The 25,463-nt window shown below is 38.3% G+C and overlaps 2 protein-coding genes across 4 annotated transcripts in view; both read right to left on the reverse strand.

The window, feature by feature from the left end:
• Nucleotides 1-1,648: 1,648 nt before the first annotated feature.
• rs1a (retinoschisin 1a) lies at nt 1,649-5,177 on the reverse strand. Its single transcript, XM_084100270.1, has 6 exons — nt 4,940-5,177; nt 4,657-4,682; nt 4,458-4,581; nt 2,881-3,022; nt 2,455-2,650; nt 1,649-2,275 (listed from the first exon to the last, which is right to left on the reverse strand). The coding sequence occupies exons 1-6, from the start codon at nt 4,992-4,994 to the stop codon at nt 2,123-2,125; spliced, it is 696 nt and encodes a 231-aa protein (XP_083956396.1). The 5' UTR covers nt 4,995-5,177; the 3' UTR covers nt 1,649-2,122.
• A 3,406-nt stretch (nt 5,178-8,583) lies between these two features.
• Nucleotides 8,584-25,463, reverse strand: part of cdkl5 (cyclin dependent kinase like 5) — a 33,030-nt gene continuing 16,150 nt past the window's right edge. The window contains exons 5-19 of one of the 3 annotated variants that reach the window (XM_084100232.1): nt 25,256-25,392; nt 25,023-25,143; nt 24,323-24,382; nt 23,108-23,198; nt 20,486-20,675; nt 19,572-19,652; nt 19,203-19,369; nt 17,848-18,949; nt 17,396-17,497; nt 16,570-16,675; nt 15,842-15,965; nt 15,155-15,260; nt 14,379-14,501; nt 11,598-11,813; nt 9,953-10,604 (exon numbers count right to left, since the gene is read on the reverse strand). In XM_084100232.1, coding sequence (XP_083956358.1) covers nt 10,227-10,604; nt 11,598-11,813; nt 14,379-14,501; nt 15,155-15,260; nt 15,842-15,965; nt 16,570-16,675; nt 17,396-17,497; nt 17,848-18,949; nt 19,203-19,369; nt 19,572-19,652; nt 20,486-20,675; nt 23,108-23,198; nt 24,323-24,382; nt 25,023-25,143; nt 25,256-25,392 — 3,104 coding nt within the window. In that variant the 3' untranslated portion in view covers nt 9,953-10,226. Of the gene's footprint in view, nt 10,605-11,597; nt 11,814-14,378; nt 14,502-15,154; nt 15,261-15,841; nt 15,966-16,569; nt 16,676-17,395; nt 17,498-17,847; nt 18,950-19,202; nt 19,370-19,571; nt 19,653-20,485; nt 20,676-23,107; nt 23,199-24,322; nt 24,383-25,022; nt 25,170-25,255; nt 25,393-25,463 lie in introns of those variants that run through there. The other 2 variants (XM_084100234.1, XM_084100233.1) reach the window with 2 other exon arrangements.

The raw sequence follows: 25,463 nt of genomic DNA on the forward strand, positions 1-25,463 counted from the left end.
GTCTAATAAGTGGCGATGTCCAGCAGCAATGTATACGCCAGTATACAATAAGCAAACATGGGCCAGTTTAACAAAATTATTTTTTTTATTTCAAGAAATAAATATTTACAAATAAACTAAAATGGTTATACATTAAAAGCTTCGATTAAAAAGACTCGATGTTCAGGCGCCAGCCAGAGCGGCTGGAATTCTGCGGCGTCTCAGTTGATTCCAGGCCTCCAGAATGTCCCTCCGCGTGATGATCCTGTGGCGGCTGAAACAGGAGAGGCGCGCGGCCTCTAACCCCACTCTCTGCAGCAAATATCTGCTTACACCCCTGGACTCATGGACGCGTCTCACTGCTGCCTGGTTGATCTGTGGAATTCAGTTTTATGTGCAGTCATTTTCAACTAATGTTGTTTAGTCATTTGTGGACCTATAAAACACACCTGTTGTTGTCGGACCGTGTACATGGACGCAGCGTGTCCTCTGGTTCTTGCTATGGAGCTTCTAGATGCCGCGCACCGCTTGCTTTTAAGGCCAGGAGCTTTCATGATGGACAGAGGAGTGTGTGATAAACAGTCGCTGAAGAGAAACTACAATTTAAGGTATTTGTAATCAGTCCCCTAATGACTACAAGCATGCCTTCTCAATTAAGTCCAATTGAGTCAATCGGTCAATTCAATCCAATTCACATTTATTTGTATTACGATTTTCACAATACATATAGTTTCAAAGCAGATTTACAGAAAATGCATGTCTACATTACAATTTAGAGTTATCTGTTATCAGAGGTGACTAGTCAAGTTGTATTAGCTACAGGCTATCCTACAAATCACGCATTTAGCAACAATGTATTAATTTAAACAATGTATTAATTTGAGGAAGAAACAGCGAGCTCATTGAAGTAATGAATAGGCCTACATGTTGTTAACAAATTATTAGGATTAGGTCAAATCAATAACACTAAAAAACGCCCTTCACCATGGAAGCCATGAACTTTATCTTAATCTTATTTCAGCACATTTTCTGAACATCAGCATTTGTGAGATTTATTCCATCTGAACAGTTGATGTTTGATCAATTATTTTCTCTCTTTAATAGTGATTTGTGAATTTATATCACGAAGTATAAATATAATGTTTTTATTTATGTTTTTTGATGGGCATTCATGGGCACAGTAAGTCATTTAGATATGGAGATTTTTATTTTTTTTAAGAGGAAAAATAAAATTAGACCATTGGGGTAAGATGAAAAGGGGCTAAAGACCATGAGGGCATGTTATATTTGTTATTATTTAAAAAAAATAATTATTAAGTAATACCATGAATAAAATTACATTTCAAATCATAAATATTTATATTATATAGAAGTAAATTATTTAAAAATATATATTCATAAAAATTGCATAAATTATCCAAATGTTTCATATCAGCAAATGCTTATTTCCCCTAATAATATTACATTTACTGATAAAGTGCCGTGTTGTCATTCATGTACATGTTTATATATTGACCATTTTTATGTATTTCTATGTATTAATTTATTTTAGTCTAGTATCCAAATGAACTTTTTGGACTTTTGTTAAAGAAGTGGATCTTGATCCAAGTTGAGGGTTAATAAATTGTAACATTGATCCAAGTTGAGTGTTAATACATTGTAACATACACAAGAGAGAGACGTTCTTTATTCAGTGGCATTGTTTTTCAGGTAAGCCGCAAATACAATTAAACAATGTAGGCTCATAATAAATGTACAAAAAGGAATTGGTCATAACAGTGGGAATAAAACACAATCACAAACCACATCAGAACTCACAATAACAACATTCAGTACAACTCCATGCAATGTCCCCCTTTATATCTGATTTGCCAAAGCAAAAAACGTTTTTGTTCATAAATCGAATACAAGAGGACATGAAAAAAAAAACTATTTGTGAAGAGAAAAGGAAAACATCTTCAACACAAATTAATGCAACTATAACACATTCTAATGATTATTTCCTCCTTAAAAATACCATAAAATAAAATAAAAGAGAAACAAGTGCAGTGATTGGGCAGTTATGTTCACTTTGTCATGTGATACAAGAAAAGGGGCGGTGCAGGAAATAGTTGGGTATGACTTTGCTGGAATGTGTTCCAGATCAGGTGCATTTATTCATGCAAAGTAGCAGCTCCAAGCGGATGGCGATGCGAGTGTGCCAGCCAAGAGGGATGATCCGGATGTAACGGGCTACAATAGGTGGACGCAGCAGGTTCTGGACTGTGGAAGAACGGTCAGAGTTTCCATAGAACACCTGAGGAAAATACAAGTACGTGTAGAAAACAAATAAAACCAAGGACTTGAACTTTAGAGTACTGGTTGCAATACTATAATATTACAGTGAAAATGGTTATGTAATCCTTCAAAAAAATAGGTCATGTGATTTTCATCTTGGACCCTTGTTATTCTAGGATGGGCTGTTTGTCTTCTTACCCTGTTGTTTCCAGTTTGGTCCTTGTAGTAGATCCAGTTGAGTTTCTCATTGGTGCGGTACTGCACAGAGTACTTGGTTACCCACTCATCAGAGTCACAGCGTCCCTGGGTCAGGATCCCAGAAACCGATTTGATCTCCTTCAGGTCAATCTGAAGCCACTGGTTGGTATCCTGGAACTTAGACAGCCAAGCACACCTGGGACAAGAGAGAGAGAAAGACAATCTATGTGTAAAAGTTGCAGTCAAAGTTTCTTCAAGACATTACAAGACAACACATAACAGGGCAGACCATTTTCAAAAATGATCCAGTCAATGATCAACCTTATAGAGTAAAAAAACAACAACGTTTCTCTCAAAAAGGCAATTTACCTGAAAGACAGGACTTCCTTTCCTACAGCCGCCACACTAATATTTCAGAGAACTCACCCAAACCCTTGGCTGTTGAGTCTTGCCTTGCTTGCAGTCCAGGAGGAGAACCAGCCTGAGTACTGGTCTTCATTAGAACAGCTCATCTGATCTGAAGTCACAGATCCTGCCTCAAAACCCAGGGGCTTATGGTAGGGACACTCTGGACAGGCAATTGAGAATAAATATTGAGAATAGATTATCTTTACATATAATGCGAAGTGAAAGTGTAAATATGCGGCCGCACAATTCAGGTTTTCTGACTCTAAAGGCAGTTCTGAATTACCAAAATCTATGGACAGACCCATTCAACACAAGCCTGCAGGATGTCCAACATGTCTGACAGACATTAGTCACGCGATCAGAGATTTCTTTGTCAAGCTGCGTTAAAAGGAAATGGACAAAGCGTTAATCTGGCGGCTCTGTAATTCTTATGCGCGTGATTTTACAATCCCAAAAGCTTCAGTTCCGCATAACGAAAGATCAACATCCATTAAGACTAGGTTGACAGATGGTCACGTTTCCACACTTAAGCTCCAGTCCTACAGCAATGTCTTTACATAACAGTCCCTGTTTTCAAGGATTTAGGATGCTCTTTTTGACATACCCACTTCTGGTTTTGATTTGAATGAAATCAAGCGAAAATAAAAGGCATTCTGATTCAGCAATCATGAATTTTGTGCTGAATTTCTTCTTTTCCAGAGAAAAGGTGTTAATACACTTAATCGTCAATAGTTTGATTGACAGGTCCTATTTTTGGTAATCTCAACATAACAGGATTATGAACCTGCATCACTGTGATTCTTGAGTCTTTATTTTATTTTTTCATCTAAACTTTCCTCGCTTTCATTTGATTCTAACTAGTGCTGGGCAAAGATTAATCGGACTAATTGCATCCAAAATAAAAGTTTGTGTTTACATATTATATGTGTGTGTATGGTGTATAATTATTTTGTGTATATAAATACACACATATGCATGTATATATTTAAGAAATATTTGCATGTATATATATTTATACATTATTTATATTATATATACTATGTAAACACAAACTTTTATGTTGAATGTGATTAATCACGATTAATTGTTGTCCAGCACTGATTCTAACACACCAGTCTCACGAGCTGCTCTGTGTTAATGGAGCATGTCTGCCCTGTGGTGGTGTGCCAATGGGATGCGGCGATGGCACACATGGCCCAGGTGAATCTGCAACCGAATGATTAATGACTTTCTGCACCGCTGACCGGGAGCCAGCTCATTCGCACATGTCCTGCCTTCTGTTTCCGAAGGGCACCGGCTAGTGCTAACTATAATCCATCCATCTCAATTCCCAAAGAGTCAATGTTAGCGCAAAGCACCGTTCAGAAGTTTCACTCTCCTGACAAAATGAGCATAAAGGATTTCAATGGATTCACAATTCACCCTCAGCCAGTAAAAACAGTAATCTGTACTATTTAGGTACAGTAATGAAGGAAAATGAGTCATAGTTTGACACATTTTGAACCACACTGCAAAACACTCACATTATTACTGTCACAATTTTGCTTGGAAATTTTTTTATTTGAATGCATTTTTCTTCCATGTTTCATTCTTACCTGGCATGCAGTCCATCTGCTGTGCCCAACTCGAAGAAGAACCTTTGGAAAGCGGTTTGCTAGAGGATTCATCACAGTCACACTTGCAGGTTTTCTCATCCCATGTGTCGTTGCCCTCGTCATCCTAAGCACATATCAACATGGTCATCAACATTGTGTCTTTTAATTGTCTCTGCCAATATCAGATGTTTTTAATTACCTCTTGCGCTTGCAGTCCAACAAAACCTGGGCAAAATATGGGAGAGTAAACACTTTTTATTATCTCATCCGGCTAAATGAATTGTTAATACAGGTTGAATAGACTTTAAATGCACATTATACAACCATAATTCATAATAATTTTTGTTGATATATTTAGATTATCGTTAACATTTTCAGTGTTTTTTTTTCTTTAAATCTGATGCACTTTTAAAATGTAATCAACTTCTGTGAATTAAATTTCTGCTAATTTAGTGAAAATAATGGAACACAACAGCACATACCTTCAGACACCAGCAGGATGGCTATCAGTAACGTGTTCTGCAGTCTGTACTCCATGATGGTTTATTTTTCGAGTGGTGGACCACTGCACTGATATTAAAGGGGCTGGATTACTGTAATCCACAGAGCACTAATGGCCTTATCTAATGCCCTTTATCTCAAAGCTCCTCCCTTTACTGCTAAAAGCTAGTTTGAAATTGTTCACATCCCAGTCCGACCCTTGTCTTTTAAAAAAAAGAGAGAAATAGCCAAATGATCCCAGATTTTAAAGCCGGACGGTCACCTTCTGTGACCCAGTTAATGGTTCAATGCATACAATTAACTCAATTCAACTTCTCAGGCAATGTTTTGATGCAAATCACTAACATTTCACGGAGAGACAAGTTGAAGGCTGGTTTCTTTTTTTTAGTGTCGTTTTTTTTTTTTTATTGATCATCTCAAAGACATGGGTTTTTATGGTGTTTGCAATGAAATGACACATGCTAGAACATAGTTGGGTAGACATTGTTTTAATTGTTATTAATTACAGCGGAATATACATTATAAACGCTGTTGGAGTCAGACATGCCTGGACTTAAATCAAACAACGTTAGGGTGCCGTTTCCCACTTGTACCCTAAAGAGAACACACAGACAAATAGTCTTCACAAAAGACATAGACAAAGTGCTGAGTGAGTGGTGAGGATTATGTTTGAGCTAAATGTTGTGCATTGGTGATTCAAAAAAAGTTATAAGCTAATAACTTTCAGTTTACAGAGTCAATCGGTTGAATAGATGCAGGCCCAGACGAAATCCGCAGACTTTTATCACATTTTCTGTGTGGATTTTAGGATGGAAATATAAATGCATGTTAAACATAACTGAAAATACAACACACTTATCGGTAAGTGAAAGCAACATTTTAGCAGTGAGGGATGTGAAGAACGCTGAAGATTCTGCGTGGGCCTGATAGATGTAACAAAAGTCATGGCTGTTGTCTAAATGGAAGTCACATTCTGATTGGTTGGATGTTTTGATGACTACTATTTATGTCAATCCTGTCAAGCAGAAGGGGTAAGTACACAATTTGGGTATGGACCATGTTCTCAATTCAGCAAAGAGGATTCAAACAGACTGCGAAAACTTCAACACATAATAGAAACAGTCTTGACATTTAAATAAGACACAAACAGATGCCTTTCTTAGTACATTCTATGACAGACTCAGTAGTCAGTCCACTAAAATAAAGAGAATGAATTCATGGAACAGACAAATTGAATGCTCAGAATAAACTCTTTTGTTCCTGATAGATTGTAAACCTTTGGCCTTACAAGACTTCACAATGGCTTTAGTTGGCACAACAACTGCTTCAGACAAAAATGTGGCAGTGATTTCAATACTTAAAGGTGGAATAAACATTATGAAATGTCTAAAGTAGAAACTGACCACTGGGCCATATTTGCATTAAAAACTTACATTCTTGTGCAGACATCAACATTTGTCCAATGGTAAACAGACATAAAGAGTTAAATACATTACATTCTAAAAGGACAGAGCTTTTACTCATTGCCAAGCCACAAAAAAAAAAAGAAAAAAAAAAAGAAAGTAAGAACAGCCATATACGCAAATATGAGATTGACTAATTGTCTAATATATTTCATCTATCCTGTGGGATGAACCTGAATGTTTATATCCCTGCATTCAACAGCTGACACTGAAAAGCAAATGGGCATCCTGTCTGGATGATAGATGCTACAAGCCAATATAAGACGAGTGTCTATGGCTATTAAACCATGACAGATGAGTTGTCAGTACCTGCAGGTATACTTTAGTATGGCAGTGAACCAAGAAACACTCAGAAACACCTTCACAATATCCTTCAGCATACATTTAAGGCAGTCAACACCCTGCTCATTCATTCAGAAGGTGAATAGAGGTAAAGTGGGACCAATTTGTCAGTCGGTAAAAAAAAAAAAAAAAAAGGTTCCAAACGGCTAACAATGTTCATATTCATTTAAGGTAGAATATATAATAATAGATGATTAAAGGGTTAGTTCACCCAAAAATAAAAATCCTGGTGTGCACTGTGCACATGAACAGCGTCAGCCAATAATGAGCCGGCATTCTGACGTAGAACATGGAAGCGCTGCACTGTGTTTACAACATGAACAGCGTATAGGAGACTGACATGGAAGAGAAGAGATGGTAGAGATGGGATTTTGGGATTTTTGGATGAACTATCCCTTTAAGCTTAAATTTCCACTTCAATGTACGATTTTGTAATGTTTTTAAACGCTTATGCTCACCAAGGCTGCATTTATTTGATCAAAAATACAGTGAAAACAGCAATATTATTACATTTTAAAATAACAGTTTTCTATTTTAATACATTTGAAAATGTAAAGCTGAATTTTCCGGTGTCACATGATCCTTCAGAAATCTTTCTAATATGCTGAAACATTTCTTCTTATTATCAATGTTAAAAACAGTTGTGCTGCTTAACTTTTTTTTCTTTTCAGGATTCTTTGATGAATGGAAACAGTCTTTTCATGTCTTTACTGTTAGTTTGATCAATTCAATGCATCCTTGCTGAATAGAACCCAAACTAAACTGAACCCAAACTTTAAACTGGTATTGTATATTCACCCTGGCTATATCACACGACTATCAGGCTCCATTTTGACAGAAATGTTGGTAGACGCAGCCCTTTGGAGATGAGTTTTCTATTTTAACGCTTAAAACTAGCTTTCGTAATATTTTAGTACTCTAGTATAGGGAAGTGGTATGTTTTGCCCTGATATTGTTAGCATGATTCCACGCCAGTCAATTTAAAAGTAAAAAAAGTATATCAAAATCAAAATAATGGTGCTTAGCAAACAAGAAATTCAGAATCAGTGACATTCTACATGTTTTTTTCAGCAGGTTAACAAGGCCAGTCATAGATTACCATTCGCAGGCGACCTCACCACAGCTGGCGACAACCAAACAGTTTATCTTGGCAGTCCTAACAGCTGGCTGATGGGAGGATTACCTGGCACCGCGGAGACAGACTGTGCCAACGTACTGCAGATTAAAGGATGTCAGAGCGTTTATGGACAAGGTGTTAATCCAGTAGTGATGGAATCACATTCTAACATTCGGGTATGGTGAAACACGATGAAATCGGCAGACAACATTACTCAGGAACAAAGTGATTCATGTCACTAAAAGTAACCTGAAAACAAGGAAACGAGAGGTTCCAGAACAAGCATATAGAAGATTAATTTCTTCCTAAAAAACAAAAATCAACAGTTGCATGGCAGTTTAACCATGAAAGACAACACAGCAGTTTAACAGAACATAACTGAACCTGATTACTGTTGCTAAATTTTTTATCTACGTATAACACACTGAAATAGTGCAGAGACAACAGAATCAACAAAGATATAAATAAAGACAGATAAAAAAAAAAAAAAAACATGACTATGATGTAAATGCCAATAACTGTAAAAGTCTATACAGGACTGAATTAGGATTATTCATGTTGAAGATACACATTTTAGTACAGTCTATACAGGTACATACTGTATAGAGTGTATTTGAATGTGTATCTTGAACATGAATAATAATCCAGTCATGTGAAAGACAAAGCTCATGTACTGTAAGTAGATAAGGTAGAAGATTAGATAGATACAAAGTTCTGTTTTAATCAAACACCATATCAAGACAAACACCAGTGAGAAATGTCTGTTTAAAGTGCACCATTGATAAAACAATACTATTTCAAAAACCAAAAAAAAAAGAAATGTTTTCGTAAAAATATTGAGGGACACGTTTAACTAGAGTTACTGAAATGAAAATGCTCTGTCACTCTCTTTGGGGGGGATTTTGTGAGCAACTTTAGTTGTTGGGATGATAATCAACGTAAATAAATAAAAATGTACTACTCAGAAGCAACTTTGTGAAGGATGATAAATTCACCTCAAAGTCGTGATATATTGCTCTGTTTGCATTGGTATTCAAATGCCTGGAATCCTTACTACAGCTATTTTGCATATTTTATATCCATCTAATTTCAATCTGTATTTGTAAAATATAAATTGAACAAGATGTACAGCGAAAGCCTGAATGGAAACGTGCTGCGTTTCAGGGGCCACTCGAAAATCTCACTGCGTCTCCCCTGCAGTCCCCGCGCGCTAACAGATCAATAACTGCATTACGTCTTTGAAACCCTTTTACCAGGTCCCGAGGCAATGCTTTTATCTCTTCAAAAACATGCCGTTAAATGGATTAAAATAAAACTGGCAGTTATTCAGTTTGTTAGAAGAATCATGCGCACATGCAACCGAATCCCCGTGAAGCGACCGCTGAAAGTCACGCCAGGACGGAGATACAGACTTAACTCTCACAACCTTGAGCAAAGCTGCTTGTAAAGCATCGCTCGTGCCACAGGCAAAGTCACACTCATTCACCAGCTGGTGGGGTCTAGATCGCAGAGGGAGACACGGTGAGGCCCTGGGGCCCTGAAATTCATTATTCACAGGAAATCCAGCTCTTCAGGGATCTGGGCTCTAATGAACTGACTCCAAAAACAAGCACTGTCTGATGTCAATGCTTAGGTTAATATCCTGTTTTGAATGGCGAGCTCACGAGAAACATTGCAAGACAGGTAAAGTGTGACAAATAGCCATCATGGGACGTCGATTTAATGGGTCTCGCATGAAAGGTAACACCGAACCTGTTTAGGAAGCATCAGTAGTTTTACGTTTTCAATAGGGATGATTCAATAACCTGCAGTATGAGACGGTGTGAAATATAGACCTAATCTGCACTGAGAATTCATATCAGAAAACAATGCTCGATAAAGAGAGGAAAATAATTCAGAAACAATAAGTACTTTTGTTACAACCATAAAATGCACTCTGTACATTATAACTATTAACACACCAATAATTCATTAAATAATCTCCATGAAATATAGAATTATTACACATTAAATATTTATACATTCTCGTGTATAAACTAAAGCTCTTACAATTCCACAGATTTTTTTTTTTTGTCCCCGTCCCTAAGTTTCCATATACAAATACATAGATTCATATCATCGTCAATTAGATATATTCAACAGAAAACTGAACCCAGATGTAATGAACAATAATACAAATTCTATCAAATGTGGATGCTTTAAAAAACAAATCTGAGACATAACTATTGCCACCTTCTGGCCAGAAGTGGCATTGTGTACCACTGTATGAACAATAGCATTCCATAGGTAGCCAGGAAGGAAAAGGAGAAACCAAGTACACTAGAGGCCACTAGGGGGCCTCCTCCTCTAAAGAGCCGTTTCTTTCAGATCATTGAGGTTCGGCATTCTCGGGCGAGCGGCTCTGGTAAAGCCGATACCGTTCTGCCCACCTTTGTTCGCCATTTGGTCTGGGTACGGTGCGCCCTCAGCCCGATTCAGCGCGGAGACGTGCCAGCTGGACTCGATCTGCCCTGGCAAAGGGTAGTTGTGGGGTTTGCGGCTCTTGGTATTGGGGGTGACGCTGCCCGGTGGGTGCCCTCTGACCTCGTTCAGGTTCCCCTTGCTAGGGGGGTTAGGAAGGGGCTGGAAGCGCAGTTCTGCCGAGCGATCGGGTGGTGGGGGCTGATTGGACGTAGCAGGAGAGGAGAGGTGTAGGAGCTTCCGCAGGGATTTCAGAGGCTGGTTCTGAAACGGGGAAGCAAGATTAAAAATTCAAATCTGTGTGTTTGGGTTTGCAATCATTTAATGAATAATGGATACATATATTCAGCAAGGATGCATTAAATGCCAGTAAAGATGGCATAAAAAAAGGTTTCATTTTCAAAAGATTTAATTTTGAACTTCCTGTTCATCAAAACATCCTGTTTTCAACATTAATAATAAGAAATGTATATAATAAGAAATCTTTCTTGAGCAGCAAATCAGCATATTAGTATGATTTCTGAAGGATCATGTGACACTGGAGACTGGAGTGACAAAAAATAACAGCAGAAAATTCAGCTTTGCCATCAGAGGAATAAATTACATTGTAATATACTGTATACATACGAAAATAAGTTATTTTAAATCTGTAAAAATATTTTATTACATGTATTAGATCAGAAAAAACAGCCTTGGTGAACACGAGAGACTTTCAAAAACAAAGAATTGGTATTAATTGGTCATTTTTCATTTGCTACTATAAGCTAACATCACTAGTAAACGAATGAAAATGAACAATACTTGTACAGCATTTAGTAATTGTTACATAATGTTAATTTCAACACTCACTTGCTTCAATTGCAGTAACAACATCATGTAGCACTTATTATATCTATTACAACAGTATTTTTTATTCAATGTGTTTTTCCGTACTTCCGTGGAGCTGCTGTAATAGGTGAATTTCCCCGGTGTGGGATTAATAAAGTCAATCTATTTATCTACTAATACATTTTTAAAATCCAAAGTTGAGTCCGTTAACAATAGTTAATGCACTGTGAACTATCATGAATAAACAATAAAGAATTGTATTTTTATGAACTAACACTAACAGATTATTGGTCATTGTTAGTTCATGTTAGCTAATACATTATCTAATGTTAATGAATGGGACCTAATTGTAAAGTGTAACCAAAAAGTTTTGACCAGCAGGAGCAAACAAAGAGATTTTACTATCAGATCATCTGAAGTTTTTCTTACCTGAGGCTGCACGTCTGCCTGCTTTTCAGGCGGCCAAGTGTTGTCCCTGTCACGATCGCGATCCCTCTCGCGGTTTCGATCCCGGTCACGCTCCCTCTCCCTTTCCAGGTCACGTTCCCGGTCGCGATCTCGGTTGCGGTGTCGACTGCTGTGATGAGACGAAGATTTGACTGGTCTCTGTATCACTATCTGGTCCTGCTGGGCCTCACTAGGAACCTGGCACACAGATCAAAACACAACACCAGTGAACGCTGGGATTTATGAACAACTTCCACCTCTCCAAACAAAAGTTCACCCATAATCACGTGCATTAGGTCAGAAGACTGGAAACGTGCCGGAATACAACCCTGTGAACCAGCTCAAGGCCTCCATTTGTATATGATTGAAATCATTTAAGGATATCATTCCAATGACCAGCTGTTTCTGGAGAAGATGGATTACTGAAAATCGGTTAAAGAGCTGAGTGTTTCGGGATGTGCCCAGTTTTCTGACCTTTTGTTCCAAAATGTGCAAGTGTGAGTGTACAGAAGACAGTTTGTTTGTTTGAAGACCACTTCTCCTGCTCTCTCCCAGGTTGGGAGAATGGCAGATGAGAAAACGTGCATCCTCTTTGAGCAGGCGCTGCTAAAGACGGTCAAGGGGTCTGACATGCATCTAACAGAAGAACACATGCTGATGCTTTTGCGATGTTAGCAGTAACCTAAACAATGAAGTTTGGTGTGTAAAACACACAGTACCAGATCTGTTACGTCAACATCTATAAAAAAAATGATCTTGAGCTAATGTGGTTTGAAATTCATTATCAATGATTCATAAGACAACACGGTATATTAAAGTATGAGTTTTTCTGTGCCGCCAGCTATTGAGCCCATAAATTAAATGCGTGTGGTGTGTGCAAAGATGAATTAGGCTTATTTAGGCTTTAAAATTGGATATATTAATTTACACATTAGCACAATGAATCATGTAAAAATAAATTATATTTTGTGAGTTTCTTCGATTTACTCATCTGCCACAATAAACGGGGCTTTCCCCCCCTCAACAAATACTAATATATTAATACTATATTTCTCTGCAAATTAAATATATGCAATTCATTTGATAAAATGACTATTTGAAAAAAAGTAATGTAATTTGATGTATTTAAAATGTTTGATTAAAATGTAAAATTGCAGCCTTAGATACACCCACAATTTTCGATTATACACATTAACATAGATCTGGACCTGATGTTTTACTTGTTAAAAAATGGCTCTTGGGGAAAAAAAAATAAAAAATCTAAAAATAACCAAATAAAAATGACAAAAAGACATCCAGTCATACAACCCCAAATCCAGAAAAGTTGGGACATTTTGTTAAATGCAATAAAATCAAGAATCTGTGATTCTGTTAATTCTATTTAACCTTTATTCAAAGTTTCTACTGACCAACTTAAGTGTATTTTGTAAATATAAACATATTTTGATTTTGATGGCTGCAGCTCACTCCAAAAAAGTTGGGACAGATGCAAAATAAAAGTAAAAAGCTTATAGAATATCCAAGTTAAACTCTTTTGAAACAGCCCTACAGAAAGCAGGTGAACTGGTAATAGGTGAGGGTATGTATAGTGATTGAGTGTAAAATGAGCATATCAGTCAATCAAAGATGGGTCATGGCTCACCACTTTGTGCCAGATATGGGAGAATTGTCAAAAAATTCACAAATCACATTGATGCACGATTGCAAAGAATGTAAGTCTTTCATGTTCTACCATACATATTATTGTGAAAAATCTCAGTACATGTAGGGCAAGGTAGGAAACCTCTGTTGAATGTGTGTGACCTTTGAGCCCTCAGATGGAATTACATGAGAAACCGTCATGCTACTGATTTAAATACAGCCACATGTGCTCAGGAATCCTTTGGAAAACCGTTGTCACTTAACACAGTCTGCCGCTGCATCAAGGAATCCCACTTGAATCTCTGTTACGCAAGGAGAAAGCTATACATCAGTTCTATGCAGGCCTGAGCTCATCTCAGATGATCCAAAAAACAGTGGAAATGTGTGTTCTTAGTCCCAAAGACAAAAGACACCATCAGCGACAGGTGGAAAAGCAAACATCTGTCATGGTATGAGGGTGCATCAATGCAAATTGTATGGGTGACTTGAATGTGTGTGTACCACTGAAGTGGAAGCATATATTGGGATTGTACAGACATATACTGCCATCAAGACGACATCTTTCCTGGGAGGCAAGACAATGCCAGGTCTCATTCTGCACATGCTACAACAGAGTGGTTTCTAGACACTCTACACCGTAGAAGGGATGTACTTGTCTGAATGCCTGCAGTCCAGATCTGTCTCTTATTGAAAATGTATGGCCCATCATGAAGAGGAGAATCAGAGAATCAGGTGAGATTGAGCAAAAAATCCACTTGCAAAACTTCAACAATCATTTCCCTAACATTTAAAAAGTGTAATCAAAAGGAAAGGTGATGTGACACAGTGGTAAACATGCCTCTTTCCCAACTTTTTTGGAGTGTGTTGCAGCCATCAAAATCAACATTTGTTTGTATTTACAAGTTTGGTCAGTGAAAACTTTGAAAATCTTTTCTTTGCACTTTTGTCAGTTATATAAAGGTTAAAGAGAATTAACACATCACAGATTCTTGATTTTATTGCATTTTACAAAATGTCCCAACTCTTCTGTATTTGGAGTTGTAGAACACCTATACATTTAGCAAGACATGCAATGGAGATGTGTTTATTTGGTAGAGCGGCGCGGTTTTATGCGAGCAATACCATGGGCTGCGGGACAACAGGGAGCACTTTGACAGAAGAGTTATGCTTTAAGCTATTCTTTGAGTTAAAGAGGGGGAAAAGGCTTTTCTTGATGCTCGGGTTCCTTCCCGCGTTGCCGTCCGTCTGCAATATAAGACGCACAAAACCCCAGTGGCTCATTCTATTAACACCAAACATCTTTTGTTGTTGAATACAGCAGATGAACATACGGTCCTCTGGCTCAATATTTGTGGACAGAGCACAGTAGAGGCAGATTCTGTCACACACATGCTGCTCGGGTCTGTAATGGTCTCCATATGGCTATTATGGGGAAATACTACTGAAGGCACTGAACTGAACTGAACTGAGAGTCTCTGTTGGATTCTGTCGGACATTAATTGGACAATTAAACAAATGGACGGCCTCCTTTTTGGGATGATACGTCACTTCACTTTCCTTTTCGCACTGGTCACCTACATGCTGATTGAGATGACTGAATGAACACTAAGAGGGGGAAGCTCGTCTATCAATTTAATATATAAAAAGAGACAGTTTTCCTCTATCCTAGGCTACTACCTTGTGTATAAAATACATCATTTAAGTTCAATGACTAGCAGACATACATACACAAACACAGCAGCTAAGCAACACGTATACATACATGTGAAATAATAATAAAAAGTACACACACAGAAAAGGTCTCCTGGCTAAAGCATTACTATCTCCTTACTGCACTTGTTTTTGACAGTTGAAAAAGAGAAACGTAATAAGCAAATTAATGAATAGGACATTCTTACCGGCTGTGTCTTCTTCTTTTTCTTCTTCATGGCTCGAAAGAAACCTTGTTTTTCTTTTTGTTTAGGGACCTCTGGTGGGTTCATGACCATGGCCTCTGAATTATTCCTAGAAATTAAATCATTAAAAAGTTAATTATTAAACAGAGAGATCTGGGTCATATTTCAAAACAAAATGAAACAAACTAAAATAGCACATTTCCTGTCTACATTTTCAAATAAAAATAATGTCATTGTAATACAGCAATGAAAATCCAGACATTTAAAAAAAATATTAAAATCAGTAAACATTTTTGTGTTTTTCCCCCCAGCTTTTTTTTTGTTAATGTTGGCGAAATAGAACAGACATGTTTTTGATGTCTTTATTTAAGATTCACCCTATTACATAAGAAATAAGCAGCCATATTATCCGAGAACTGGATTATGAAAGCAAAAAGCAAATAAACAATCAAAAAAAGAATGGCATGCTTTATTATTTTCTGCACCCACTGTTGCCAGACATCTCGAAACCGTCGAGGACACTACTTATTTTTATCTTGATTTTCTAGTTTTTCATTTGAAGCCAAGTATTTCATGCTGTCACTTCCAGCTTATCAAAGCATTTCATCTCACAGTGAATGTAGATGTACACAGAATGATTTATTTGTCCAGATCGAGGGTGTGCTGCCCTCAACACGCGCGTGTGCTCACCAGGGGTCGAAATTGGTCTGACGTTTAGGGTGGTTTGTCATGGCTGTGCTTTCTGCCGCCACCGCTGGCACTCTGCTCTGCCCAGCGCTTTCATGGAACGAGTTGTCAGGTCGAGGAGAGGGGACTGTGCAAAAGGACAGAACAAGCTTAACTCATTATTACCCCTAATAAATATACATACATAACCCAACCATTCAAAAAGTTTGGGGTCAGTAAGAAAAGAAAATAAGTATGACTAAATGACTAAATGTAAATGACGGTTTCCACAAAAGTATTAAGCAGCACAATTGTTTTCAACATTGATAATATAAGACATGTTTCTTGAGCACCAAATCATCATATTAGAATGATTTCTGAAGGATCATGTGACACTGAAGAGTAATAATACTGAAAATTCAGGTTTGCCATCACAGGAAAAATTACATTTTAAAATATACAAAAACATAAATAAAGTAATTTTAAATAGTAATAATATTTAAAAAATAGTAGTCCTTTTAATATATTTTGATAAAATAAATTCAGCCTCAGTAAGCATAAGAGTCTTCTTTCAAATTTTTTTTTTTTTTAAACATACTGACCACAAACCTAGAATCGCATCCCAAACCCCCAACATACACTTTTCAACAGGGAACAGTTGTCATGCATGGGATTTTATGAACTACTTAAGTGCACAGATTAAAACAACAACTTTAGCATCATGTTTGTCACAGAGTTCATTTTTAGGTTACCTCTGTAAAAGCTTCCCACTCTACGAGGCATCGAGTCACTGTAGATGATTCTGTTCTCCTTGGACGAGGTTCCATCCTCCATATGAGTGTCATGGTACATCCCAGCCTGAGTTACAAGAGGATGGTCACACTACAGGACAGTACGGGACTGTAGTTTCTACAACTTTCTGTGCATACTTGTTTAACTGTAACTGAATATTTGCTTGGGGGAAAAAGGAATGATTAAGGAAGAGAAGAAACAGGTTAAACGGATAGTTCACCCAAAAATGAAATTTCTGTCATCATTTACTCACCTTCATATCATTCTAAACCCATGTGACTTTCTTTCTCCGATGGAACACAGAAGCAAAGACTTTTGACTTTGGAATTTCAGTTTATTCCACTATTGTAAGGCATAGAAAATGTGCCGTAAATATGGCACTTTTTTTTATTTAGTGTCCTTTCTGAAGCTTGAAAGCTTCAGTCCCTACAATGTAATTGCATGGAAAGAGTATAGTCCTGAAAATTTAATTCACAGAAAAAAGAAAGTCAAATTTAGAACAACATGATGGTGCGTAATTAATGACAAAATATTTTTTTTGTGTGAACTGTCCCTTTAGTTGAGAACCTAGATATTTAATGCTGAAGACATAAGCTAGCAGTTAATGTGTGACATGAACATTTGCAAAACATCCATATAAATGGTCTGAAAGCTAAATGTGATTTGCTTTTATGATCAACGCATTAAAAAAAACAAAAAACAAAGATAAGCCGAGGCATGATAAACAATAGCAACTTGTGAGTGTGTGAATGGACGCGTTCTGAGGGTCCTGTTGAGACCTCGGACCTCGTTTTTTGGGCGTTGTGAGTGGAAGGTAGCTGTGTTGTCCCTCGTAGAATCTTTAATCGGGGGGCGAGAATGAGGCTTCTCTTTGGGAGACTGGTCATTCTGCAGACATAAACACACAGCAAAATAAGCAGACACTGGGAGACACTGGGAGTGTGCATGTAATAATCAGATAGAATGAAACAAAATGCATGAATGCAGGATGCAGCAGATACGCATCTTAAATAAGATCACATCCACACACGCAAACACACCACAATCGAATCTCCTGAAATTATTCCGCCGAACAAGGTAGAGAAAATTTGTGAAAAAGTAACATTCAGACAAAGACACATAGATAAGAGAGTATCCTCAAATGCTGATCACAGGAACCCACAGAGATTAGCATTTTAGCGAGATCAACGCCTAATACACCACAGGACACGGAGATAAAACGAGAGCAGGTCACTGACCCTGCTCAGATCTTGCGTGAGTTCTTCTCGGGAGGAACTGGTGTTGTGGCGTGGGAGTGTGCGATGCTGGAGCTGCGGCGAGAGGAGCTGTAGGCTGCTGGCACGAGTTGGCACTCCCTGCCCAACCACCAAATTCGTCTCCTGGCCGTGCGGCCGGTGTCGCTCTCTCCGCACGTACATGGAGTGGCGATGAGGTCGCTGCTGCGAGGAGAACGGGCTGGTGTAACCGAGACCGTAAGGATAGGATTCATGTGGGGAGGGCAGATTGTGAGCATGGCCCCCTGCTCCTGCGGCCCTGCTTGGGTCCAGAGTGTCAGAAGCCTTCGGTTCATCCGCTGTCTTTTTCCGTCCTGAAGAACGCCGCGAGTCTAGAGTGCCCCCTTCTAGACGCATGTTCCCTCGGCCGCTGGGGCTGTGGCCTTGCCGCTCCGCCCCAGCGTGCCTTTCACCCCTGGGGCTGCCGGGAGCCGCATTAAGATCTAGACAGCTGGACGGGAAGTAGCGGGAGCCTGAGCCCGATCCCACCATGGGATCGTCCAGGTGGAGTCGTGTCTCTGCGAGATTGCTCACGGACTTGGCGTCATTCAGCGCCCCATGACTCTTGGACAGGCTGAGGAAGGACGAGGAGCTTTTGGAGGAGGACGTGGAAGGCATGGACCCGTGCGAGGATTCCATGTAGTTATGGCGACTGTGCTTGTCCCCAGACTGCAGCGTGCTGGTCTTCCCTTCCAGGAAGGATGAGTGGCGGCCTGTTTTGGACGACTTGAGGTACTTGCCCGTAGAGGTATCCGCTCCCACAGTGGAACCTCCAACTTTAGGCCCCAGGTTGAAATCAAATTCGGTCTTTCCCTTCGAGTCTTTGGGGCTGAGGAGGTGCGGAAGGTTGTTGTTGGCCAGATCTTTGCTGCTAGAGGCGGAGCGGCTCAGGGTCTGGACCTGGTAGCTCTTGGGATGTAGCGTGGGACTAAGGGTGGATGAGGTTGGCATGTTGCTGCCGTTCAGGAAGCTTTCGTTGCTCCGGTGGAGGTCCTCATGGCGCGGTAGAGACGAGCAGTCCTTGCTGTTAGCTCGCCGGTGACCTGAACTCTTACTGCCGTGGCTCCTATAGGGATAAACATGAAATGTTTATATTCTAGACATTCTTTCAGCCAAAACCAAGATATGCATCCTGGGGTGATTTTTAAAATGGTAATGAAGGAGTTCAGTACCATTGGGTGGTAGGTCTTTTTGTCTATCTTGTCCCTACTTACTTTCTTACTTGGGAAACAATCCTCATTTTGACAATTGCATTTGCTGCCACTAGTTGCACAGAAATCTCGCCTTTAACCTAGTGTATAGAAGTAGCAATTACTGACCGGCTGGGTATGGTGTTGTCTCCGTGGTACGGTTTTCTCTTCGAGGAACGAGGTGGGGTGGGTGATGGGGCAGCTGGCCGCTCCGGCCCTCTCAGACCCTGAAACACTGGGTGGTTCAGACACTGTTCTGTCAGAAAACGTTCGGTGGGGTTCAGGCACAGCAGGTTCTGATACAGTGAAAAGAAAAAGAGGAGAGTCATGCCACTGTTGAACAATTAAACTCATTCAAATTCAGTCTTTAAAAACACTTTGCACTTGGGGGTAATATGACACCTGCAGTTAATTTTAAAATAAATCAACACCAAATATATCAACTGTTGGGATTCGAAAGGAAAAATGTTCTCTGATGAGTGTTGCAGACTGCTTTACCTTCATTAAATCCAACATGAGTCCGTTGATGATACCCAGGTACCTTCGATCAAGCGTCTGAGGATGACTTACAGAAGGAAACTGTCACAAAAACACATACATACATAGTTAAATACAGACAGAGGGAGGACTAAAGAATAGGGCAGAAGAATTGCATTTTCCATTACAAATATGAGATACTTTGGTTAATTGCATTAAGCAGTGAAATATTTGTGTACAATTGACACTAAACTGTATGTTTAACTGTTATCCACTGCAACAGGGTTATTATCATTAATTAAAACTAAAACTATTAAAAACTTTTTTTTGCTAATTGAAATGAAGCTGAAATAAAATAAAATAAGAAATATTACAAATATTACATTTTGTTAACTAAACAAAAATGAGAAATGTTGTCTTGAAAAACTAGATGAAATAAATTTAAGTTGAAGCATTAAAATGACTAACTAAATAAATGAACACTAAAACAATGTAAACTTTCATATCCATCTATCTATGTATTTAACATATAGTCAACCAGTCATTACTGCAAATTAAATCCATACAGGGTGAAAATTAATTGAAAATATGGCTAAGAAAAGAAAAGGTCTAGCATCATTCATTAGCAGATGCCACCTATGGTTACAAAACATCATTTAAAATGTGACTTGAGTGTACAAATACTTTTTGAGGCTATGTACTGTGTGTGTGTGAATCTATGTGCATGTGTGTGAATATTATGTACTGTGATCAGCCCTGTCAAGGCAAAGCCAGTTGTGCTTCACACTGGCACATAGCGATACATGAGTCATAGGCAGCCACTTATTCAGAACACTGGGATCCGTGCCATAGGAAAGGAGAGGAGAGAAGAGGCGAGGAGAGGAGAGGAAAGCACAGAACAGGACAGAGAAGTGAATCAGAACACAGGTCCTTACTCTTAGTCCGGCGAAACGAGGGTTGTTGTAGAACAGCTTCATCTGCTCTGGTGGTAAAGGGCCCAACACCTTTTGAATGGTGAAGAGCTGGTCGATTTCACTCTCGCCAGGAAACAGGGGCTGCCCATCACTCAGTTCTCCCAAAATACACCCCACCGACCACATGTCCACCGCCTTCCCATATGGAGCTCTGCGAGAGCCAAGAAGACAGATATAAGTCAAGTATTGACCTTCAGTTGAGTTTTCCATATCCTTATTGATAATTTCTATTTGAAACACATGTAGTTTAACTATTCAAGCTGTTTTTAGTAAAATAGTTAGATTTTTTTGTCTTTCATTGAAAGATGCAAGACAAAAAAAAGTTTTCTGAAGAAAATGTTCGTTGCTTGCCCCTAGAAAAGCTGCCATCTCAAGGCTAGGGTGATGAAGGAGGTTGCCAGGGTGTTGCTATGCAGTTGTTATGGCATTCAGAGGGTTTTTTAGCACGATGCTTTGTGGTTGCTAAGATGTTCAGAGTGTTTTTTGAGATGTTGCTAGGGTGGTTTCTAGGGTGTTGCTAAGGTGTTCAAGGTCATTTCTAGGGTGTTGCTAGGCGGTTTCTAATGTTCTCTGGGTGGTTTCTATTGGGTGTTCAGGGTTGTTAATAGGGGTTTGCTAAGGTGTTCTGGGTGGTTTCTATAGGGTGTTCAGGGTTGTTAATAGGGGTTTGCTAAGGTGTTCTGGGTGGTTTCTATAGGGTGTTGCTATTTGGTTGCTTTGATATTCAGAGGGTTTTTAGCATGTTGTTTTGTGGTTGCTAATGGTTTCTAGGGCATTGCTAGCATGTTCAGGGTGGTTTCTAAGGAATTGCATTGCATGTCTTATGGTGTTCAGAGCAGTTTCTAGGGTGTTGCTAGGTCATTGTTGGGTTGTTCTGGGTGGTTTCTAGGGTGATGCTATGCGGTTGCTATGATGTTCCAAGAGTATTTTTTTCAGAATGTTGCTTTGTGCTTGCTAAGGAGTTCTGATAGTTTGCTAGAGATTGTCCTGGATGATGGTCCAAGATAAAAGAGCCAACACCAAGTCACTATAATGTTCTCAGCAGGTCCTGTATTACAGAAATGTAAAATAATTCTTGACTTAAGATTTGAAAAAGTTCTGTTTCTTAAGTGAAAATACCATGGCTACTAAACAGATAACGATAACCTAAAAGGGGTCCTATTATGCCCTTTTACGAAGTCTTGATTTTGTTTTCAGGGTGTACTAGAATATGTTTTCATGCTTGATTAATCAAAAAAAGCATAATTTTTCACATATTTTATTTACAGCATGTAATTTTCTTATACATAATAGATACGATGTTATCCACCATTTAATTGTGATATTTGTCGGAAAACTAAGGTAATACAAACAGTAATTGATCACAAAACCATGGTTAATTTTCCTAAGGAGCGGTGAAACGTCTTACAAAAGCGAAAACAAGCTGTTCTCCATGAAATGCGCAGGGCACAGATAAGCGTTCAGGTTATAAAGTTCAGGAACAGTGTTAAAATAAGTTCACTCTAAGTTCCTCAGCCTCACAAATAAATGAGTTTTGGAAATGTTGTGGAAAAAACAGCGTCTCTTTGACATAGCGACAACACTGTCTTCTCTAATGCAGCTCATCCATGCCTCGTCCTCTTTTTTGCTTACTCCATAGGCACGGATTATTTAAATGAGTACCATTGTGACCTCATAAGATCTGGAAAAATTGTGCCGTAGTCCAAACCAGTCGTTCGTTGTAGTTCTTGAAAAGTGGATTCTGTTAAATAAAACATCTCCCTTTGGAGTAGACTTTGAGCTTTGTAACCTTGCAGATCTTGTTTATGCTCAAACAGCAACATCACAGACTAACTAAAGTTGAAAAAGTGGGAAAGCATAATATGACCCCTTTAAAAATAATTTTTAAAACTAACGTGTGAACGGGTCAAAGGCTTTTTTTCACCCGTTTTATCATCTGAACTGCACAAATCACAAATCCGATAGCTTAGAAAAGTTATAGCAATACTTTTCAAAGCAGCACATTCATGTCTGTAGCACAAACGGGACAGGGTCGATTTACACACCAAAGTGTCATGCTTAGGGTTAAGGTTTTGTTCAAATCTCTAACTCCAAGTTTGAACAATGGCACCCTTAATAACGAAAGAGGGATGAGGAGAGATGCATGCAGAGACAGAGGCAGATAGATAGACATAACACTGAGACACAAATCTTTGCACTAACACACAGCAAGAGGGAGGGAGAGAATATTTGTGTGGGTGGAATTTAAATGGTGAGAGTTTAAAAAAATGTTCCACTGCATTCATCTAGTCTAGTGGCACACACTAGAAAATAACACTTCAATGGAGACAAGGACAAATAATCATGCACCTCACTCCTGATGTCACATCTAATGGATATATAAAATCAACATTTTTAAAAAGGATGTGCCCTGGATGCATATTAGAGCTTGTGTCTGAGGGAGATTTGATTTTTCATGCCTTTTGGCTTTATAGAGGAAAATACCTCTTTGTCATTTTTCAGTTATTATGTCTCGGGAAACAAGGTATACTAGAAATCACCTTGAAAAATAGAGCAGGAGGAGGTACGTATATCAGGACTTACCCTAGGAGCAGTTCAGGTGAGCGGTACCACCTAGTCGCCACATACTCAGTGTAGTTAGCATCGCTGCCTTCAGAGAGATTGCGGGCAAAGCCTAGGGAGTGACCAGCCCGGATAGACAGACATAGGGAAGGAGGAAAGCGAAAAGGTATCTGGCATGAGCAAGACCGCACACAACATTCAGAGATCTTAATTAATCTTGCCATATTCTTCCCTCTAAAAATAAAAGTCTTTGAGAGAAGCTTGTGGAGTGAGTCATTCTCAATTTCCGTGGCATTCAGTGTGGAGGCAAAATTTAACCCTGAGTGAATAATATATACATTCCATCAGGAGCAGAACCTGGAGGCTGGGAAGTACAATATGTGATTTATCAGGTAGGCTACTGAGACGACAACCACAACATTACATTGGGCAAGTTCAAAGTTAAACAAAGTTGTTGTTAATATATAAAATATATGATTAATTTATAATTATAAAATGTATTTATATTCAATGCGTTTCTATATTGTTCATTTATATACAGTAGTTATTTTACAATTATATAATCTTAATTTATAATTCATGAAAATATTTGTATGCGTTTTAAATTAAGATTATATAATTGTAAATGATAAGATGATATAATTGTTTTTTCCAACCAGATCAGTATTTATCTGGCATAAAACTAACAAAAAAATAACTTAAACAGTAACAACCTATGATGAAAAGCAGCAACTGATTAAATATGATTTTATTGTATATAAATCTATTCAAAATAACATAAAATAAATAGTTATATTTTGTCTATTTCTACAAAAAATAAGAAAGAAATTAGATGTAAGCATTAAAAATAGTGATGTTGGGTTTTGTCGCAATACACTTTTTAAAAATAGTTGAACGACCGTCATGCTAATGAAAATTGAAAAAGATAGTAGAGTTGCAACTTTGAGTTACTCCCCAACACTGCTAACAGCTTCTTTTTCTGTGATGAGGGTGGATATTTCACTCATCTTCCATTTCAGTATGAAATCATATCTGGAAGGACCAAACATCAACTTAACATTTGCATTACAGATAATAGGCGCTTAAATCCAATTTCAGATCTTTTTTAAATTATTTTTTTCAGACGTCACCGCAGGACTCATGACGCCTTGAAAGGAGACCAAGCATTCAGCGAGAGATCAGTGTGAATATGGGGGTGGCGGGTCCTGAATCAGACGAGTGAAAGCCTCTGCTCACCAAAATCACACAGCTTCAGGATATCATTGGAGCTGATGAGGAGATTTTCAGGCTTGATATCTGCAGATTAGATAAAAAAGGATGGATTTTTCTTAGTGAGCTCAATTTGTGTTCAAGGCTACACAAAAATTACACTAGCAACAAATAAGAAATGTTGAAAATGACAAAATAAAGACATCACACATCATATTCCATATTCCTAATGATCTTTAAATAACTTCCTTAAATACTTCATTAAATTAAAATTAGTACTTCATAACAGAAAAGACCCATATACAAACAATGAAGAAGAAAAAAAAAACCTTAACCTAACTGTTCAAAAGTTTGGGGTCTGTAAATTTAAAAAAAATTATTTCATCTATCTATATACGCATTCTTACGTTCTTAAAAGGTACAAAGTACCCAAAAAAGAAAATTCTGTTCGCTTCAATGTTCAAATGTGAATAAAACCCTAAATTCAATCTGTTCATCATATAAAGCGATTGTGTCTCAATTCATATGGATTAGTTTAAAGATCTCTTTATGAACTTTTTGAAGCTACAAAGTGGTAGTTGCGTCGACTGTCAATGGAGGGATAGAAAGCGCTCAGATTTCATTAAAAACATCAGTAATTGAGAACAGAATTTTCATTTATGGGTGACCTATCCCTTTAAGAAAAGATTCATTAAGAAATCTATAAACAATACAGAGACTGTCATACCCCTGTGAACGATTTCATTCTTGTGGCACCAGTGAATAGCTCTGATCAGCTGTAAGATGTAGCTTCGTACTTTTTCAGGTAGTGCACCATTGGGCAATTCCTCCAACAACTCAAGCATATTCTGAAATATATATAGCAAAACACAATCTGAAACACAACACATCATCATCGTCATTTGAACTACAATTCAACCCAACCAAATGAAGGTAAAAAAAAGCCTGTTTTGAGCTGACCTTCTCCACATATTCAAACACCAGATAGAGTTTTCCCCTTCGACGAAAAGCCTCTTTCAGTTCTACGATGTTGTCTTGCTTCAGCGTACGGAGCATCTTGAGCTCTCGTAACGTCGTCTCTTTAACTTCCTCATTCTCTGCGGGAACACACAAGGGGGTTAGATGAGATTGAGAAGGGGCTTGTGTTTTCTAGAGTAAAACAAATGAG

This window comes from Abramis brama, assembly GCF_963993115.1.
Source record: "Abramis brama genome assembly, chromosome: 23".
Lineage (NCBI taxonomy): Eukaryota > Metazoa > Chordata > Actinopteri > Cypriniformes > Leuciscidae > Abramis > Abramis brama.